Raw genomic sequence first — 21,930 nt, forward strand, 5'->3', positions numbered from 1 at the left:
TCCCGCTTCAGCCTCCCGGATAGCTGGGATCACAGGCACGCACCATCATGCCTAATTTTTTCTTTTGTAGAGATCGGGACTCCCTTTGTTGCCCAGGCTGGTCTCAAGCAATCCCCTGCCTCGCCTCCCAAAGTGCTGGGATCACAGACATGAGCCACCACACCCGGCCTTGTGATTTTAAAACACATTTTGAAGTGTAACCCTGAACATGAACCTGAAACTTCAACCTACATATGATTTTTTTCATCCTGTTGGAAAATGCATTGAACTCCCCTTTTGCCTCATGAAATTCCTATATTCACAATACTGTCCACCAAAGTAATTTAGACCTTTGAACAGAATCTTTACCTCTAAGAATATACTCTATGATTAACTGGTTTTTCTATTTCAAAAACCCTTACTTTGCTCTTCAGAGATGGAAATCTCAAAATCACTCCCTCTAGCCGATCTCAGAGGCCAAGAATCATCAGCTCATCCTGTAATCGGGTCTCTGGCTATAAGACCAACGTCTGTAGAAGACCGGTGGCTTTAAGAAAAGTTTTATAATCTGTCATGCATTCTTCTTACGTGTTCTCTAAGTGGTGCCCCGCTGAGAAAGTGGAATTGTAAAAGCAACATTCAACTTCAACAGGCCACGCAGAACAGGGCCCTGACTCACAGGGACACACCCGGTCTCTGGCGAGCTCTGGACCCGCGGAGCGACCTGGCTCACTGGAGAACGGGAACCTCAGGCCCCCGGGCCACGCCCGACACGTCTGTACAGGATGGCACTTGGCAGGTGGCCCCTTTTCTAACGTGTACCCTGCTGTGGGGCTGGCTCTCAGCAAAGCAGCGCTCACCGAAACGAAAGTAAAACAGAGGCCGGTTCCCTGCGGTGCTGGCCACCCGCTCCCGGGCCGCGGCTTCTCGGACGTCGCACACCCCGATGTGGGCAGAGCGGAATGTTCTCCTCGGCGCTCCTTCACTGTGCTGCAGTCTACACCGAACCACGGCAGCTCCATTCGCTGCTGTAACAAGTTGAAAAAAAACTAATTAATTCAAACTTTAGTTTTTTTTAAATTTGTTACAGCGCTGAGCAGAGCTGCCGACCCCATGCAGGACAGCACACAGACCACCAAGGGGACCACAGGGCGCGGCCACCCTCCGCGCCCGGCCAAGGTCACTGCGGGAGGCACAGTGCGCTGGAGAACCGTCCTGGGAAGCGAGGAACCGCTTCTGTTTCACTTTTGTTTGGCAAGGCACAAAAGTTAAAACCAACAGCGTCCACGGCCTAGTCAGCCCCCACCTTCCTGTAGGACGTGAGGGCACCTGCAGAGGGGAACTCACAGGGACAGGGCTGGGGCAGTGATCGCCATGTGGCTCCGTGAGAAGAGAATGAGGGAGGGGGCGCAGGCCATCGGAGGATCTGCCCAGCACCGCCCTGAAGCCTCTCGCCCCAGCGTTCCAGCCCAGCCCTCTGCTTCCCTTCTCTTGGGTTCCTCGGCATCTCTCCCTGACTTAAGCCTCTGCTAAGCAAGGTCCACACAAACACGTTCACTGTTACATCATTGTCTCAAAAATCAAGGTAAGGAAAACACGAAATCAAAACAAAACTACCAACAGCAGAAGCTCCACACTGAGTTTCCTGGAGCCTGAGCCCCAGGAAGTTTTCCTTGCTGAGTCAACAGGACCCTGGATGGGCATCAGGGCCTCAGGAAGAACAGAATTGGGGTTTGTGCAGGTGTGGCCACGTGCATCCTTAAACCTTTTAAAATCTTGTTGCAACGATAAGAACTATGGAAGCTCAGTTTCCACCTTTAAAATTTATGTTGCTAGCCTTATGTTTCAGAAAGAAACTGCTTGTGTTAGCTTTAAGCCATTCCTCAAAACTAGCTAATTTTCAAGGTCCCTCTCGGGCTGAACTGAGCTTGCCAGATGGGAACTGAGGTGCTAGAATCCCAGTCTAATATGAGGTTCTTTTTTCCTGACATTTACGGAACCCAGCTCAAGTGCAGGAAAGCTGCCAATCTGCACATGTAGAAACGCTGGCGGGAAATCGACTGTCCTTCTGAAGAATCATGTATGTTTGCAACCATATCTCAACACACAACCAGCTTTCACAATTGCAGAGTCCTGGGCGGCATATCACAGCACTGTCTAGATTTGGCTTGTGCCACCAATAGATGCCTTGGATTAAACCAGAATCAATAGTAATAAATAGCCCTCTAAACCAAATACGTTGAAATCACTAATGTGCTCGTATTTTTACAATCATAGCATTTTAAAGTAATCAACACAATATTGATCTCTGCTTATAGAGAAAACACCCGTTAAATTAGGCACTCATAGAAAAATCCTCTGTGCCTTCTATGTGATCACGCAAAGGAACCGGATGCCTGGAGCATGAACGCCAGACGCCGCCTCCTGCCGACGCAGAGTCAGGGAACATCTGCCTCCAGGTGTTTCTCTGGCACGCAGTGAACACGTGAAATGAGAGGACTCATGCTACTCATCGGGGCTACGTACTCGGAGGCTGTGGAAGGTAGGCTCCAATTAACTTTGACCTCTTCTTTTCATATCCTTTTTGTGTGATGTCCCCTGCAAGAGAAGGAAAACGAAGTTCAGCATGGTCTCAGTGGACAGAGTTTATCATTCGGCGGCACCCAAGAAAACAGTTACCACTGTATCTTCTGTGTGCCTCATCGTTAGAATTTTAAAAGCAAGCACTGCACATCATACAACTTCAGTTCCTCCCCCTGCTCTCGAACAAAAGCCCACAGCGTTTAAGTCACTGAAACTCATTTGCTAAACACACGCCTGTTTCTGGCCCCTTCTTGATTTATCTGGATAAAGTCCAGAGTTAGATCCCTGCCATCTCATCCCCACCCGCTGGCACAGGAAGCCAAGCCCGGTGGCGAGGGCGCTCGTTTAACTCAGTCAACGACAGATCCTGTGGCTGGCGGGGCTGGGATGGCCGACACCAGCACCAATCAGCATCTTCTTCATTAACGAGACGTTTCCTAATCAAGCGTGTCGGTCACAAGGACTTGAGCCGCCAGTGTTTTTGAAAAAGGAGTGACGAAGGCCAAGGGAAGAAGTGAAAGGCATGAAACCTGCAGAAATCCAGAAGAGAAGGATGCTTGTGGTGAGGCGAGAATCCACACGTTAAAGCCACCAGCTCACAGACGGCAAGGGGGCCGCGCAGCAGCCGCGCCTCTCCTGGAGCCGGCGCGAGCAAAGCCACCTCATCAACCCGCAGAGGCCCTTCCCGACCACAACTCCAGCGCGCGGCATCCTCACTCGCCCTTCATTTTCTGGGACCTATTGTATTGTTTTCTAAGAGTGATCAAACCGTAATTCCTAGAAGAGTTAAAAATTCAAGCTTTAATAAAAATACAGCAAACGAGTGACAAGTTACCATGATGTACACACAAGGTGGTCACAGTTCGCTTTTCCTAGTGAAGGGCGGGTACTCTCGGGTGCCACCTCTGCCTCCACCAACTCACAGCTCACGACACGGGTTCTCGTCTCCGCCATGGAACACAAGGGCCGACGTCTGAACACGGAGCCGGGAACCAAATGACACGGACTCCGCATCTGCCCATCCACGAGTGTCCTTGATGCTAACTAGCCAGCCGGCCACCGCCGACAAAGGGACGGTTTCTGCAGAAGTGTTGAAGCTTGCCAGGCACTCCACACCCGCAGCCATCGGCTGCCCGCTACGAGACTGCTCGGCCGCTTCTGGAAATGCCTTGTTAACCCATTTTACAAAGATGTCCAAAATCTGAAGCAAACAGCCACATGTGCATGTGCACTGGAGCTCAGGGACGAGTCACCTCGGACGCTGGCTGTGAAGTCAGGTTCACTCCTTTCCCTACACACTGCGGCGCCTCTCCCACCACCAGAGAAAAATATCTGCTTTTGAGGAAACAAGACGCCAGAAGCCTGGAAGTTCTGTCCAGGCCCATCAATCACAGGAGACCTGGTTCACTGGCAGGCACCCCCCTCCCCAGCCCTTTCACTTCAGCCCACTTGAGAGCAGAATTACAGAGCAAGAGGCCGACCCGAGCTCCGCTCTCCTGCTGCAGAGAAGGTGGGAGAGTTCCACCTACAAGGGCAGAGCAGAAAGCCCCCGGATCCACACACGCCCGGCCTTGGGATCCCCTGAAAAGGCAGCAGCAGCCGATCGCTGTTCTCCCAGTGGTTCCCAGTCCTGCCTTGAAGGTGGCTGCGTGAGGAGGAAGCTGCTCCACCCCCCTCCGCCCCCTGCTCAGCATCTAGAGGCACCCCCAGAGCCTGCTCCCTGCAACTGAGGAAACACCCCAGCGAACAGGAAAGAAAGGACCAGAAGCGGATGGAACACAGCTGCACCCGGGACGATGGATGAGCAACTGCCCCGCCGCACAGCGGGACACGCCCTCAGCACCAGCGACGCGCCCAAGGTCGCTCTCACAGCCGCTCCAGCAACGCGCCCAGCGGCTCTCCCGGCCCCTCCAGCAACGTGCATTCTATGATCAGGTCCCATCCTGAAAGCCCTGTCTACACCCAACATTCAGCTCCCAAGTCACTAATTTCTCAATTGAACACTTAAGCATGGGGAGCTGCTCCTCCATTTTCAGTTGATGCCAGCATCAAAGAAAACTGACGTTGTACTCTGTCTCACATTCGGAAAGCTCCGATTGCCAAGGCCCCCAGCTGGAGGAAACCCAGCGCGTTCCTCCGGGCCGTGGCTCCTTCCTCTCCCCCCCACCCCGAGTCACCCTGGCAGGCCTAACCAGACGTGTCTTCTCACGTTCCTCACCATACAGGCTCCGCAGTGAATCTCAGGATGGGGAAGGGCCAGACACGAGGAGAAGCCTCTACTTAAGAGCAGGCATTTGGCTGGATTTAAATCGAGCCCCCAATCAATCAGCAAAGAAAATTTCCAGACAAGACTTCAAGAAATCCTAGGTTACTATCATCTCTCAAAACCTAGGAGGTGGGAAAGGACGGCACCACTGAGTAACTTCCATGGCCCGCACTTCCCCCAAACCAGGGTCTGCAAACTAAGTCTCCAGGCTGAGCCCAGCTTCCAGACCACTTCTGGAGACATGCTCTGTGCTCACGGGCTGCTCCCTCCCAATCTGCAAGGCAAGACAGAGTTCTGTCCAGCTCTTCACAGGAGGGTTTGCCGGCCCATCCCCAAAGACAACACTGTTTAATCCTTTTAACAACTTATTTTACGGATGAGAATTTGAGGCACAAATGGTACTTACGTTCCTCACTCAGGACCACAGATCTAAGACAAAAGTCTGTCCAGCTCCAAAACCGTGTCCCATGAAAACCACATCCGGAGTCTTACACTCTAAAGCTGGTGCAGTGTCCAGAGGCCACAGCCCTGGCTTCCTGGGCCTTCCTCGCATATTCACGCCCCTGTATGTCCTCCTGACTCTCTAACCTGCCTGGGAAGTGCCTTTCTCCAAAGGAAATGCAAGTCTACTTCCCGCTTTGCCCTCTCCCAGCCCCTGCCCTGCCTGGATGCCGCCTCTGGGTGCCCACAGCACAAATCACACGCTGTAGCTTGCGTGATGTCGTGGATGACTGTTTATGGTTTATTTGTAACACACAAACACAGTTATCCTTAAAACCAGACAACGTCCCATAGAACTGTGCCCCAACCCAGTCGTCTTACGAACTGAAGCCAGGGTGCTCCTGCGTGTACCACACACACAGATGCCTGTGCCTGACGCAGAGACCTGCAGATAAGCGACTGGCTGGGAGTGCGCTGAAGACCTGGGCAGACGCGGGGCGATCATTTACCTGTTCAGTGACTGGGGGGCGGGCAGAGGGGAAACTTACACCGATTCTATCACCAAAATGCAGAAGGCGATGGCTTGATGTGCCGAAGTGCTGGATGCCGCAGCCCTCAGACCAGGCTCACAAGCACCTGCTACGTTTTCATGTGAAAAGTCCAGTTATTTTCAACTCTGGAACTGCCTCAGCATCTGGTAGACAGAGATCCACCAGATTCCCATAATAGATTTGCTACAGGTTTACAGGTGCAAACCTAGCAGCAGCTTTTATGTGCCATCCTTTATTTTGAAGCAACCAATGTTTCCTGTGTGAATACAATCATAGGCGACAGGTGACAGGTAGGTAACATGATGCATATAGACAGACGACAGAGATGATGGACAGAGGGCAGTGGCGGGAGGTGAGAGACTGACAGGCGGAAGCCAACTGGCTGACTGCACAGTATCCTCCCAGAACACCTCCTTGGGTTGGGCCCAAGGCCTGACCTTTAATCAATGCCACGCTGTCACTAGGGAGACGGTGGCTCTGACGGTGCCTGGTGCTTCCTCCGTTCCACACGAGGGAGACGGTGGCTCTGACGGTCCCTGGTGCTTCCTCCGTTCCACAAGAGGGAGACAGTGGCTCTGACCGTGCCTGGTGGTTCCTCCGTTCCACACGAGGGAGACGGTGGATCTGACGGTGCCTGGTGCTTCCTCCATTTCACATTGGTTCAGGCTGAATGATCAATTCCTGACTTTCTCTCCCCCTCATCTTGTGTCCATCAGGGCACGTGGTTGTCAGTGTGCAGCTAAACTAAAGGCGCAAATGCTCCGAGAAAGGGCACGTCCTTCCCCATGTTTCTAAACAGGGGCCATCACGGGTCTGTTATCCCGCTAGGCATATCCACTGCTCACAGCAGGCTTGTTCATATTCCCCAAACCTGGAAGCAACGGGAACGTCATCCAGGGCTATTTCAAAAGTCAACTCCCGTCTCCGGGGACAGCCTCTGGGAGGCTGCCGTCAGAGAACGCGAACCACCCGAGCCTCTGCTGCAGCGCTTTCCATGTAAAATTCCAAACAGCACATTTTCCCGCTTCCACATCAAGATACCCGTTTATTCTCCTTCTCACTTTAGGAATAAGTATGACAGAAGAGTAAATGCAGAAATTGTAACCTTAGTGAGAAAAAAAATAAAAGTGATCTCTTTTGAAACATTTTCTACTTCATTAAAAAAATGCTACTTATATAATTCTGAGACTTTCCATAAGAATTAAAATTTCAGAAGCAGAAATTAAAATCACAAAGAAAAGAGATCTACAGAAAATCATTCTTTGGAAGTGAAAACCGCAGTGAGGCCAAGTCACCAGCAGAAGGTCGAATGAGACAGACGGATGATGCTTCCTTCCCTCCCCGAAGGCAGGGATTCTTTTTCTCACTTACGTTGCAGCCCAGAGTTTCAGGCCAAAACCCTATCTTAGAAAAGCAAGGAAAGGCCAGCCTGGCAAACGCAGGGTTAAGACGACAGAATAGCCGCCCGGCCCCTGTGGCTTCCTCTCGGCCTCAGGCCCGCACCAGCCAATGTGGCCCCAACTGGAACCCGTGCAGAGCCCGAGCTGTGGACGTAAGGCTCGAGAGACAGACACCCGAGAGCCGGGGAGCCCCTCAGGGATGAAGGAAACGGGCCACGGAGCTGCTTCCACGATGTGGCTCAGCTCCGAGCGCACAGACCCACTTGGCAGTGATGGTTTCCACGTGCAGTGTCGGGAGATTATTTAATGCTGGAATGAATACTTTATATTACAAAGCAATCGTTTCCATGTTCGGAATTCTACGGCTGTCAGGAGCCTGGTGCTGCTGCTCTGAGCCTATTGCTTTATAAGGAGCCGGGAGGCCCCAGAAGGCAAGGCTGCAGCCTCATTTTAAAATCTCCAATAGGCTTCTTCGCTCTCCAGCAGGCGCAGTAGGCTGGTGACAGCTCCTGTGTGTAGCCCACCCCTCGCCTGCACTGGGGGACAGGGGCAGGAGGACCTGGGATGTCCTCTCACTCCAGCAGCTGAGCACAGCAGGGCCCCCCCCCAAGGGCCAGCTAACTAGTGTGGGTCTCATTTTTCTCATAGATAAAATATAGGTAATAGCACCCATCTACCTGCTACTGCGGATGGAGAGATCAAACACACAGGATGTGAAGGTCTCGAAGCACGAAGGACATAAAATCTTTAAAAATTTCAACAAGCACTCATTCAGTATCTGCTTCACATTCAACTCGTGAGACGTCCGAGTTGATGGGAGGACTCATGAACACAGACCTGCTGTGCGGCCTGCAGGGCCACAGGCATCGCCCCTTCGGGGGAGGGAGGCAAAGATGGACCACGGAAAACCAGGGACTAGGAAGAAACTCAAAATCTCAGCCTGAGAGCCCAGTTGTTGTTCTGCTCCAATATCAACTACCATCTCGGGACCCCAGACACCGCAGGCCCCCACGTCACTGAGACGCTCCAGCTCTGGGGCTGAGGCTCCTGGCCCCACGCACACCCCGGACAGTGGCCAGAAGGGTCACTGCGAGAATGCAAACACGGTGAGCCTCTGCCCCCAAACCGTGTCAGAGGCTTCTCCCTGCTGTTTGGGTTGAGGCCAAACTCCCCACAGGGTCTCCAAGTCCTTCCCGACCCAGCCGGCAGCCGCCTTGGCTGTGCGTGCTCTGCCATGGCTCCACGTGCACCTGCTGTGCCCATCACCCCCTCATTCTCGGAAGCCCCCGCCACGTTTCCAGCGCGAGTATCGGCAGCTTAAATTCCATAAAGATCTTTTAAATAAGGTGCCAGGGTAAACAAAGCCTACACTAGGATTCATTCACCTGAGCTTTTTGTTTAATAAAAACATGGTTTATTGTTATTTAGGTGCCTAGTGTCCCACTCTCTGGGCAACAGAGCAAGACCCTGTCTCAAACCACACACACACACACACCCCCCCCACCCCAACACCCCCACACATTTAATTAACGGTAGGAGCAGGAGGGAAACACATTTGAGACACGCTGTTGCAGGAAGATCTTACTCAGGCGGGGTGGGTGGACCAGGTCATTTAGAGTTTTACCTTTTTGGGTTTTTTTAAATTTGTATCGTCCCCCGTAGCTCTTCTCTTTGGTACATTAAGAACTCCGGTTAGAAGGGGGATTAAAGGAAAGAGCTTGTTTGGAGTCCATTCTATTTTTAACACATGGATCAAAAGAACACGAGAAAGAGCAACAGAAGTTCACACTACTGCAGCGGTCTTGAAAATAAGCTTCTGATGTTAAAAAAATAATGTAGTACTAACAGTCCCCGAAGGGCTTAGAAATATGAATGCCGATGGAATTTTTAAAAATTCGAAGCGCGTGTGCAGTGCACCGTGTGGAGCAGAGGCTTTGTGAGTTTGAGGAAATTCCTGTCCTACTGCAGCCTCAAAACACCCCCTCCCTTCCAAGTCCCTGGCAAGACCAGGGGCTCTGCACGAGGTCCCTGAGATGCCCCAGCAGCCATCCTGACCAGTGGGAAGATTTAAACACACCCGTTTCACACAAAACTGCTGTCGTAACTTGCTAAGAACTCCTTGGGCAAGCATAATTTCTCCAGCATGTCCTGGGAGTTAGAAATCCCTCCTTCTTAAACACAGCTATGTCCCTTTCCCATGACATTCATTCTCAATTTTGCAGATCTCAGGCCTCAGCAGTAAGTTGGTTTTGTGGGATGTTGTATTTACATTTTTTGGTTCTGTGGGGAGGGAGAAGGGGAAAGGGGCAAGGTAGGGACAATGAAGCCCAGGGAACATGAGCATGAGGACAGGCGGACGGGGGACAGGGGAAAGGATGGAGGACGACCATCCACCTACAAAGTCGGGGTCTTACTGCGAACTTTACAGACAACTATGTCATTTAAACATTCCACAAGCACTATCATCCTCATTTCACAGATGAGTCTCAGCAAGTCTGAGACGCCCGCCAAAGGGCCAGACTGGTGGCTAAAGTCAGCACGAAGAACCGCCTGGCCCAGCAGCGCCAGCCCACCCCTGCTACAGGAGATGCTTCAGATGCCCCAGCAGGGAGAATGTCACAGCCCTGCTGAAGGGGGAGGACGACAACTAGAACAAATGTCCACGTCACTTCCAGGATCTGAACAGTCACACTGGACCACCTCCAGGTGAGAAGTGGACGGTCTATCTCGGATGCCAGGCCACGGGGAGTGGTTACAGCCACGTACCATGAGCCACATGCCCTTCGGCATCAGAAAGTGCTTTTGTCGGGAAACAAAACTGCTAAGGCATCAAAGATGCCTTTGACAGCAGAAAGAAGTGGGCTAATCTCAGTCAATACAAAAGCACATGCAATCCAGAGTCCTAAACCCCAGGAGGAGCCCATCTCTGTAATCAGAGCTTCACCATCACTGTGTGTTCATGCCAGAGCCAGAGGCGTGCAGTGAACGGGCGCCAAGAGAGCCTCGACTTTCCACAACACATCCAGCATTGTGTTCCTGTTTTAGACTCTGGATGAGGGAGTGTGTGCTTCTAAGTCTTTGCAGAATCATTTAAGCAGCTGCGTAGTAGCTATGGCTTTCTGCTCAGTTGCCTTTTTAAGTCAAAGCTCCCAAGAGTCAAAGCAATCCAAGAGGCTGCTCAGCCAGTCTGTCTGCAGAGTGAGAAAGCAAAACTCAGAGGTGGCAGTGAGCGGTCAGGCCACCTGTGCCCACGCCAGGGAACCCAAGGGATCTAGGAATGTAAATTCTGCAGTGTTGGCAGATGTGGAGCAAAGGGAACCCTTGCATGCCGTTGGTGGGAGTGCAAAGCAGCACAGCTGTGAAATAGTATGGAGCACCTTCCAAAACTAGAAACAGGACTCTATGATCCAGCAATCCCATGTCTGGGTAAATATCCAAAGGAATATTGAACCATTAATGGAGAGATGCCTGCATGCTCACGTCCACCACAGCGCTATTGACAGTCACTTAGATGTGGAATTGACCTACGCACCCGTCAGTGGATGAACAGATAGAGACATTGTGGTGTACGGACACAAGGCGTACAATTCACCTTAAAGAATGAAATTCTGTCATTTGCAAAATCATGGATAAACCTAGAAGATATTTTGCTAAGTGAAATAAACCAGGCACAGAAATACAAATACTGCATGATCTCACTTATATGCGGCATCTTAAAAAAGTATTTGTAGAAACAGAGTGGAATGGGGGTTACCAGGGACTGGGAATGGGGAAACGGCGAAACGCTGGTCAAGGGTCATGACACTTCATGAAAAGATGAGTCAATTCTGGAGACCGAATGTATAGCATGGTAACTACAGTTAATAACGTATGGTCTGCCTGAAATTCAGTTAATGTATCATCTGCCTGAAACTGGGTAAGAGAATGGATCTTCCGTGTTCTCACCACACACACGAATTAACTGCAAGGTGAGGGATGTGTTCTCAATAGCTTGAACTGGGGGAGGAAAAAACCCTGAAATCCTTCCCCTCCTCCTAAAAACTATTTATAGATTTTGAACGTTGGTCTGTGTGGAAAAAACGGTTTCTTCCAGTGAGTCTCTTGAAAAAATAAAGCGTGTTATAGTACAGTCACCCTCGGTGTCTGTGGGAGCGGGTTCCAGGGTCAGGATCCCAAAGTCTGCGATGCTCAAGTCCGTGATAGAAAATGGCGCAGCATTTGCATAGAACCCACGTGTGCCCTGTGTATTTAAAAGCTCTACATTACTCGTAATACCCCCAAACAACGTGAGTGCTGAGTACACAGAACCCACGCGTGCCCTCCTGTGTACTTAAAATCTCTACATTACTCGTAATACCCCAAACAACGGGAGTGCTTTGTAAATGGTGGTTGTACTGTATTGTTTAGCGAATACTGAAAACAACAAAGTCTACACATGTTCAGAACAGGTTAGGCCATTCTTTTCCTTCTGAATATTTTCACTTTCAGTTTGGCTGAATCCAGGGCTACAGAACCCATGAACACGGAAGGCCAATTCTGCGTCTGAGAAATTTTTAACATTCAGCAGGAGGGGGAAGGAATACAGGTTCTCACCTCCCACATCCCTCAGTACTTCCCTGGTCATTCTGCTGTGTCAGCTGCTTCTCTTTTGACCAACTTCACCAACTTCACAATCTTCATCAGCAACGGGGCAGCTCTGGACAGGGAGAAGCAGCCGTCCTTCATCTGCAAACCGTGTTTGCCGCGGGAATGAGCTCAAGACCGTGTCTTCTTCCAGACACTCACCCGAGGAATCCGAACCATATGTAGTGAGGATCAGTCCTGCCACACACAGCCATTTCTTGGATGCAGAGAAGCTGAACAAGCGGCCAGGGCTCCTCTGACACACACGAGGCCATGCGGAGAAGCGTCCCGTAACGTGACGGCACCTGGCTGGTTCCACCATACAGATGGGACGCAGAGGAAGAATTTCTTGAAGCAACATTTGTACATTTGGAGTTGAAATGCAAAATGCAATCGCCAAAAACATTAGCTATTTTGGAATAGATTGGGACAGGGAAAACATCTGTCATGAGATTAAAAAACAAATTTTTTCTTGAGACAGGCCTGCCTCTGTCACCAGTGCTGGAGTGCAGTGGTGCGATCACAGCTCACCGCAGCCTTGACCTCCCGGGGTCAAGTGATCCTCCCACCTCAGCCTTCTGGGTAACCAGGAACACAGGTAGGCACTACCAGACCCGACTAACTATGTAGTTTTTGTAGAGATGGGGTCTCACTGTGTTGCCCAGGCTGGCCTCAAACTCCTGGACCCAAGTGATCCTCCCTCCCGGGCTTCCCAAAGTGCTGGGATTACAGGCATGAGCCACCAAATCCAGCCTCTGTCATGAGTGTTATAAACACAGTACTTGAATTTTTTCCAACCTCTTGCTATCCAGCCAGCTTCCCCGGCTGTGGCAAGGGTGATGCTGCTGCTGTTGTCTCTTCACGAAGGGCGGGGCAGATGACAGGCACACACCGTACCCAGGGAACGACTTGGCTCTACCAGGAGATGCCTCAGCTGAAGGAAGTCCTCAGAGCCCCTCGAATCTGCACACCTGAGAGAACCAATCCCACTCAGTCAGCAGTTCATGCCACAGAAGCAGGTGCCAGTAGACATGCCTGCCTCTCCTCAGGGGTCCTGGCCGAGAGACCCCACACCAGGACGTGTAGAACAGCAGAGAGTCACGCTTTCTTCTTTCTCCCTGCTGCCCGGGGGTCTCTCTTAGGGTGCTCGTCAGAGATGCACCTCTGTCAAGGGATGACTTTCATTTATCTGAAATGAAGTTTCTGCCCGTTCCTTCTCAGCAAATAGAAGTTTTCAATGAAGAAAACTTCACCCCAAGACTCTGGGCTCAAGCGTGTCCCGACCTCCATCTCCAAGTACAAAATCTCCTCTCAGCTCCAGGGCACCTTGGGGCAAGCCAGGACCCCACTCACTGGTCCCCAAAAACACCCCAGGCCTGAAAAAAGTGTCTGCTGTGTGGGCGAATTAAGGAAGCAACGTGCGTTTGTTGAGTCCTGCCAGCTAACTATAGATAAAACACGCTTTCTGAGAGCTGCAAGTGCTACTTATCTGCATGCCGGCATTCTCACCATCATCAGACATTATACGGTACGACTTCAGCAGGTCCTGTGACCCCACAAATCCAGGATGCATGAAGAGAAAGTGACTGCTGCTTAGTAATTAATCACATAAATACTGTAGCTTTCACTTGGGCCTTGTTTGGTAACACTGCACAAGCCTAGGCTGTATGTGAGAATCTCCAAATGCTGTAGAAATTATCCTGAACTTCATTTCCTCATTCATTCATTCATCTCCCAAATATTTAATACCTACAGTGTGCCATGCAATGGACAGAGTACATAAAACAGAAATCCTACAAACAGAGAAAGCGCACACGGAACAGACATAATATCGCCAAAATGTTTGCTGCATAAAAGATTTAAAAAGTTGTATTTTAACTTAAAATCTTTTAAAAGCTGGAAATAAAGGGATGCTTAATTCAATGACTCCAGTGATTTTCTTAAATCACCACATCTGGGTAAGCAATGGAAAACAAAACGGGACAGGCCAGGTACCTTCAGGACAGGAATGACTGCGCTGTCTCCTGCCACAGGTTTCAGGCTTCAGAAGATGCTAAGATCTTTCTATCATCCTTAAAGCTGTATTTTTTTCCGACAATCTTGCTTTCTAAAATAATGGCTCAGTCCCGAAGAGGCTTGCCGTTAATTTAAGACGTCTGAGGTTTTCTTTTTTTTGAGACTGGGGGGGCAAACGACCTACCAGAAGATGTATGTATGTAATAAGCTCAAGTTATTCCAGAGAAGTTCGTACACACGTTACGACTTTCTGAGGTCAGTGAGCTGCGGGCATCCCTCCAGGAAACACTGAGGCTTCCTGTGCACTAACTCACATCGCGTCAAAAATACCGAGCTGCACGGAGGAAAGCAGAGATTCCTGGTGCAACATGTAATGTGATAAGATTTTGATGGTTTCACTAGCTATTTATAAATAACAATGTTGATAGTACAAACTTTAATTTGTGGAAACATCTTTTCTAAAAGATCTTGCCCATCCTTTATTAAGTGGCAATGATTAAGAATATTCTTTATTTAGAAGGCAAATAAAGTAGAATATATGCAATCCTATACTCACTGATACATTATGAGAAGTAGAGCTTGTCAAGATCTCTGCTTTGCAATACCAACTCTTAAAAGAATCAAACCTCTGTTTATGTCAGCATGTGTGTAATTCAAGGATTTTTATTATAACATGTTTATGAAGAGACATGCATTGGTACCATATATCCCAATTACAGAGGGAAGATGAGAATATCTTAGAGAGAATTGGGGGGCGGGTACTTGCTTCATTTTAAATGAAAAAAGGTCAATAATCAAAGTGCAAAACCGCTTGAAGAACGTGATCGTATTACAGGGTAACTTGCAGAACAAAGCAGTCCAGACAGGCAAAACGACTGGCACAGAGAAACCCGAGTGAGTGAAATTACATTTAATTCAATATCGCAGTATCCATTCACTCAGGAATATGCATTTCTCATCGACCGCAGGCCAGGCACTGTCAGGTATGTGGCAATATCAGAACACAAAACCTGAAACCTCTGCACCCTCGTGGCACTTCAATTCCCAGCCAGGTATGCTGGCTCACGCCTGTAATCCCAGCGCTTTGGGAGGCTGAGGTGGGACATAGCGAAACTCCATTTCTACAAAAAACAAAATTAACTGGGTGTGACAACATGCACCTGTAGTCTCAGCTACTCAGGAGACTGAGGTGGGAGGACTGCTTGAGCCTGGGAAGTCAAGGTTGCACTGAGCTCTGATTGCACCACTATACTCCAGCCTGGGCGAGAGAGACCCTGTCTCAAAAACATTCAAATTCCCACATAATAATTTTTACAACACTAATATACCATGCAGCCATCTCCCTGATAAGCTCACTTACTTACTGGTCAAGGCACAGAACGTGAAGATATTATGAGGCACACACAAGAACTAAACCTGCATGAATTTTTATCTTTTGCTAAAATGAGATTTGAGTGAACTAAATAAAACCACCATGAGTGTTCAAGGAAAATAATTTTCAACTGAAGTGAAACAAAAATTACGATCTATGAAATGGAGCCAAAATAATGACGGGAACTAAGCTTACAGCACGAAAGGCTCATATTTGAAAAAAGTAAGGTCTCGGGTCCATAATCTAAGCTTCTATCTTCAACTCAAAGCCAGCAAAAATACATCATAATGAGCACAAATCAAAGAAACTGAAAACAGAAAGGAGAAAACTCAAGTCACACCAAACGCCCCTTGGGAATATAAAAATTCCCAAGGAATCTACAACTGTCAGTCCTAGATCCAATAGCTGAGTTTAGCCAAGTCACAGCACACAGTCAAATCTTACTCTACATACAGGCAATTCGTATTTGGGACCTACATTTTAAAAACCACACACTCACAGTAGCTGTATAAAGAGCACGTAGGTATAAATCTAACAAAGCACGCAGAGGATGGGTATGAAGAAAACCACAAAACGCTGAAGAAAGAAAAGAGCTACGTCAACTGAGCCACAAGTCCAAGGAGAAGCGGCAACATGGTCAAGACGCCAACTCTCTCCACATTGACCAATAGACTTACCATAATTCCAGCATAAACCCCGCCAGGACACCGACCTGCAGACTTACAAATTCCAGTATAAATCCCGGGAGGACACTGACCTGCAGACTTACAATTCCAACATAAATCCCGCCAGGACTTTCTGCAGATAAGACAGGCTAAAAGTTACATGAAAGGGAAAGAAACAGAAGACAATCAACATTCCAATTAAAAAACTGGCAAAAATTGGACAGACACTTCAACGAAGGGGATGGACATAAGCACTAGGAAACTAACAGAACTGTCCACAAAAGAGTGGCAGTCCTACTATACATAAATTTAAAAAACAAAACTACAAGGAAGAAACAAATGGAACCAAGGGCTACAAAGATTATCTTATAGTTGGCAGAAAACCATGGAGGCGTTCCTTGCGTCTTTCTCTGAGAGCGCCACCTGACCACCCAGGAGACATCGCTGGCAGACCCAGAACCGGTGGACACTAACCACAGCTTCCACACTGAGAGGAAGGAGTCATTTGAAGAACATCCAGAAACATTCCTTCGGCTCTTACCCTTCTGCTGCGAAGCACTGAGTTACGTTTGACGGCCTCTACACGCACACCGAGGTCTGCATTTATAATCCACTTTTTAAATCTTTCAGGACAGGACAATCCTCCTTTATCCCCTACCGTTTTCATCACGGTTCTATACAGACCTCAAAAACTCGGCCGCCTACATCAGATGTTTTGTCTAAACACGTTACTGTGACTTACCCTAAATTTACAACCATTCATTTCAATTCCAAGTACAAAGACTCATTTCCACAGTAATTATTTTACTCAGAAGTTAAATTCCAGCTTCCTGATCACACTTGAAGTCAACTGCTTTCAACTTCTGCATTACAGATACAACTGGTCTAATTCTGTAAACAGAGAGGATTTCATGGAAATACTCTATCTCACGACATGTGCAGGCATCACCTGCAGCCTTCAATCCAACTCCCTGCCACCCAGAGCATGAAAGAGCAACAAAGAGTATTTATCCCCATCTCCTTAGGCTGGGGACCCACAGCATATCACTCACTGTCAAATCACTGTTGCGCAAAAATCAGTTCCAACGCTCCATGGAGAATAAAGGCCATGCTGGAAGCCGAGGCCAGCCATCCGCTGATACCCTGCTTCCACGGAACTATTCCAGGCGCGAACCACCTGCAAGTCCTGGGGGACAAAGCCAGCATGCAATGTTGCCGTCAGACCTGCGAGTAGGATCCCCTAGCATGGCCATGTTAGTCTGAGAGAGTGAGGACGGGACACGGAAGCTGCAGGATGACCATGCAGAGAAGCACCCACAGGCTCCGTGACCAAGTCACAAGTAAGATGAGATGCTTCCTGCGTTGCCATGGTGTCACTTTACCACTAAAAATTTAGTACATCTTCCTTTTTCCTAAGAAAGCACAAGGCCTGAGTAACAAGTAACCACTAACCTGGTTCTTTTCAGCCTCAGAAGGCAACAGCTGCATAAACCAAATCACTAGAACATCACACTCTATGGCTACATCACAGCTTTTATGGCATGTCAAACCCTCAGCTCCAAGCGGCAGTGACCCCAAATGGTACTGAAAGAACAGCTGAGCTCTTCAATCTCCATTTCTCAACACTCAAAGCCGTTTCTATATGAGCTCATGTAACTGTGCTAGGTTCATTCATTCATTCATTTAGCAAAATTGTCGTGAACCCGCGGGATCCCCACCCTGCCCTCCGAGGGATACTGTTCCGCTGGGACAGTAATGTCCACCCCAACATTACTGCAGCCCAGCACTCTTCCCGGAACTGGGCACACCTCCCCAAAAGAAAACCATGCAGAGAACGGCCACACGTCCAGTCATGTTCGGAGGAGCAATTCCAATCGCTGATGTTTTAAGGCAACAGACTAATAACTGGCACCTCATCAATACAGAGTTACTAACTTTCCAGCAGTGTCTCCAGTCCCTCTACAAAGACATACAGATATATACACAGGAGCTATCTTAGGAGTTAAAAAGACGCTGTTCAGGGAAACAGGAGAAAGCAAAACATTCGAGGAATGGATGGGGGAATGTCCACCTTCTACTGCCAATTTGTGTCTCAGTGATCAAGCCAAGGTTCTCAACCTTTCCAATTAACCCCCTGCCTGAGGCTCTGGGCTGAACCCCAGCTGTACTTCCTGGCAATAAACAACCTGCCCAGCTGTGAGTCCTGTGTGCACCTGACACCAGTGGAGATGGAGCCACCTGCCCAGCTGTGCTTCCTGTGGGTGCCCCTGACGCCACAGGAGATGGGGACCACCTGCCCAGCTATGCTCCCTCTGGGTGCACCTGAGACTAGTAGGATCCTGCTGCATGTGCCTACACTGACAGCTGCTGCCTCACCTCCTGCTGTAAAAGCCCCTTTCAGAGGTAACAGCACAATGGGGCAGGTTTTTTTCCTGGAGAAGTAAAGAACCTGAGAAATCCAGAGATTTGAGAAATCCAGGTGATTAGGAACACAGGTGACAAAGAAAAGGAGGCTGTGACATCTACACATGACATTTGGCAGCACGAGAGTGTACTGGTATTCCCAGAGCCGCCTCGCACTGCATGGCACTGACACGTTTCCCACGCTTGTTACCTTCGGACGACACATTCAAGTAACCTTGACTTGCTAGGTTGCAGGTGGAGAGAGACTCCTGGAGACCACCAGGTGGAGCCGAGCCTCCATTATCTCCTGCTCGCAGGACTTCTGCATGAAGCTAACGTATCCAAATGTGCGTAAGATTTACGAACAGCAGAAAAGCTCCCTCCAAAATCTTCTGAGAGGGAAGCTGTGCCGTGTCAGGGGTTGGGACAGCAGCAGCAAGGGAGGTCAGCACGAGGCCTCGGGAGACGCAGCCGGGAAATCTCGTGTGTAGCCCTGGGGTGTGAGGCTTCCAACTGTCCATGTGGCTCCCACAGCTCAAGTCCAGCATGTGGTCATGGCCCGGGGCAGGGCCACTCACAGAGCACAGTTCATCTCAAATGTGATGGGGGCGCTGAATGATATGCCAACATGCCGGAAGAGAATCGCCAGAACTCACATGCAGAAGGCATGGATCAGGCCACTCCCAGTAATACGCAAGCCCTCACCACCCTGCAGCTGCCTCCTTCCCGCCCCTACACACAGCGGCCTCCTGGGACATCTTACTTCCACCCTGCAGCTGCCTCCTGTCTCCCCACAGTGGCCTCCTGGGACAACATCCTACTTTCCGGCCACAGCCTGGAGCCCCCAAAGCATGGAGGGGCTGAGCAAGCCACACAGCATTCCCCCTTCACACCTGGGAGGTCAGCCCCTCACTGAAGTGCGCCCGCCAGCTGTGCACGATCAGAGGTGTGAGGTCACGGACCTGGTCACCCGCTGTGCACAATCAGAGCCGTGCGAGGTTACAGACCTGGTCACCAGCTGCACCTAATCAGAAGCTTTTGAGGTTACAGGCCTGGTCGCCGGCTGTGCACGATCAGAGGTGTGTGAGGTTATGGACCTTGTTACCCACTGTGTCCAATCGGAGTCATGCGAGGTTACAGACCTGGTCACCAGTTGCACCCAATCAGAAGCTTTTGAGGTTACGGGCCTGGTCACCCGCTGTACAGAATCAGAGCCAGGCAAGGTTACAGACCTGGCCACCCGCTGTGCGCGATCAGAGGTGTGTGAGGTTACGGACCTGGTCATCCACTGTGTCCAATCGGAGTCGTGTGAGGTTACAGACCTGGTCACCAGTTGCACCCAATCAGAAGCTTTTGAGGTTACGGGCCTGGTCGCCGGCTGTGCACGATCAGAGGTGTGCAAGGTTATGGACCTGGTCACTTGCTGTGTCCAATCAGAGCCATGCAAGGTCACGGACCTGGGTCACCCGCTGTGTGCGATCATAGGTGTGCAAGGTTAGGGACCATGTGTGTGCGCTGATGGACCTGGTCACCAGCCAAAACTCCTGACGTTTCCAGTGTCATCCCACCTTCCTTCAAAACTTGAAAAGTCTTTAGATATTGCCCAAAAGCTCGTCCATCTTTGAAAATGATATGCGTGCACACATGTGAGTTTGTTCCTGCACATTCCTTTCAGTACCGACGACTGAAGATCGAAGGTTAGAGCATTCCAGCCCAGTGCCCATGTCCCATCCCACCTGCGAAAACTTGAGCACAAGCATCCCCCCCCTGAAGCTCCCCGAACCCCGTGGCAGGCCTGGGACTCAGGCCCAGTGTCCCGTCAGTTACACCGAATAAAATGTAATTCAACACTGGCCATGTGCCCTATGCTTTAACGTCTGTATTTTAAGAAGATTGACCAGTCTTGACCTAAATCAAAGCCGACACTGCCCAAATTGACTCTGACCCCAGCTTCATGCACAGGCAGCCATCGCCTGGTCGTCAGGGTGACCAGCAGCCTGGGCACAGACAGGACCAGCGCCGGTCCCTCCCTGCACCTTAACCAGGCTTCTGAGCTGCTGTCCATGACCAGTGATGGTGACACCCAGAGCAGCTTTCCAGGAAAGCAGTAAACCTTTCAGGTCGTCACCTCACGAGGATGGCCACGTATAAATCAACCGCCTTTGTTACATGCCCTGCCATTCTCAAAGAAGGGATGGGTTAAGCTTCTTCCTCCTCCACATGCCCAACACAAGGCACACCTGCCCCAGCAGGAGGCTCATCTACTTCATCCCAGGAAACTCACACAACCCACAATCAGAGGCCGCGCACAATCAGAGGCCGCGCAGAGACCACAATCACAGGCTGAGCACAACCAGAGACCGCACACAACCAGAGTCCTCAGAGACTGAGCTGAGGCCACAGAGGCTGCACAATCAGACCACACAGAGACCGTGCACAGAGGCCACACACAATCTCTGCAACCTCATCAGAAACTGTTTCTGAACATTCACCTGAGGCCATCAAGTTTAAATGAGTGGCCCAAGGTTTTAAAAGACAGGAGTTCTCTGAAGGCAGAGTCCGTGCATTCCACCATCAGCACCATTTGTGCCTGTCACGGTCAGGAACTGCAACCATGTCTCGGGGTGCCCTTGCAGCGCAGGGCGCTGGGTTTCTCCCCCCTTTCCAAGCCCGGGGCGGCTCCTGGCGACCCAGCGCCTCTGCTCAGCCAGGAGCCCCCAAGGCCTTCCTCCCTCACCCCACAGGGGAGCTCCTGCAGCCGGGCTTTCTGGCTCATCACTCTGATTCAGTCACTTACACCATCATTCCAGGCTGAAAATCTCTTCTGAAAATATCCAAATCTTACCCAGGTCAGGCTCCATCTTTTCCCCAGAGCTCCTCACCCGCTCCAGAGCAGCAGCTCTGGTGCCTGTGCAGCCGGGGCCAGGCGAGGCCAGGGGGCGGATCCGCAGGGTCAGAGCGCCCAGCCCCTCTGTGTCCCCTTACTCCCTGCTCCCCGGCATTAATGCCCTCCATCCTCGATTTCCTGATAAGCAAAAGCGGGTTAAATTCTAACAGTGCTAACCGAACTGGATCACTTAACACCGCGTCTGGCCCAGAATACCCCTTGATCAATGACAGGTATTGCTGCGCTGTTACCACTGCGCTGGTTCTGGGTTTCCTGTGAGCCCTTTAGGCTCTTTGCGGCAAGGACCACTCAATGGTCCGGTCCAGACCTTTCTGTGGTGGATGGACAGGTGAGTGGTCCATGCACACGTGTGATGCTGAATGGGATCGTGCAAAGCTGGCCCTGCGTATTGTGGTCAACGTAAGAAAAAAGTCGCCCATGCTTGCTTGCTGCTGCCCTGCGGTGTCCAGAAGGAGCCGCTTAAAGGCAACTGCGCCGCACCTACCTTCTTGGAAGGAGACGGCAAGACCAGACTGGCTGGAGCTGGGAAGTTGTGCGCTACAGATCAGGGCTGCGTAACCCAGGGAAGGCATCACTCGAAACACGCGCTGGAGAGCGACCACTCTGACCCGACCGTCCACCTCCAGGGTCAGCCACCTGGCTCCTCTTGATGTGTCACCCTGATCACCCCTCACAGTACATGAGTCTTTTGACTTCAGCCTGTCCCAGGTACAACACCGACTC

At 50.3% G+C, this 21,930-nt stretch overlaps 1 protein-coding gene across 4 annotated transcripts in view; it reads right to left on the bottom strand.

The window, feature by feature from the left end:
* Positions 1-21,930, bottom strand: part of DIP2C (disco interacting protein 2 homolog C) — a 374,224-nt gene that overhangs the window by 174,265 nt on the left and 178,029 nt on the right. For 2 of the 4 annotated variants that reach the window (XM_077945646.1, XM_077945645.1), the window contains exons 2-3: positions 2,506-2,577; positions 840-1,007 (exon numbers count right to left, since the gene is read on the bottom strand). In XM_077945646.1, the coding sequence (XP_077801772.1) occupies positions 840-1,007; positions 2,506-2,577 (240 nt within the window). The remainder of the gene's footprint in view (positions 1-839; positions 1,008-2,505; positions 2,578-21,930) is intronic. The other 2 variants (XM_077945649.1, XM_077945648.1) reach the window with 1 other exon arrangement.

Source organism: Macaca mulatta, chromosome 9 (assembly GCF_049350105.2).
Source record: "Macaca mulatta isolate MMU2019108-1 chromosome 9, T2T-MMU8v2.0, whole genome shotgun sequence".
NCBI classification, from domain to species: domain Eukaryota; kingdom Metazoa; phylum Chordata; class Mammalia; order Primates; family Cercopithecidae; genus Macaca; species Macaca mulatta.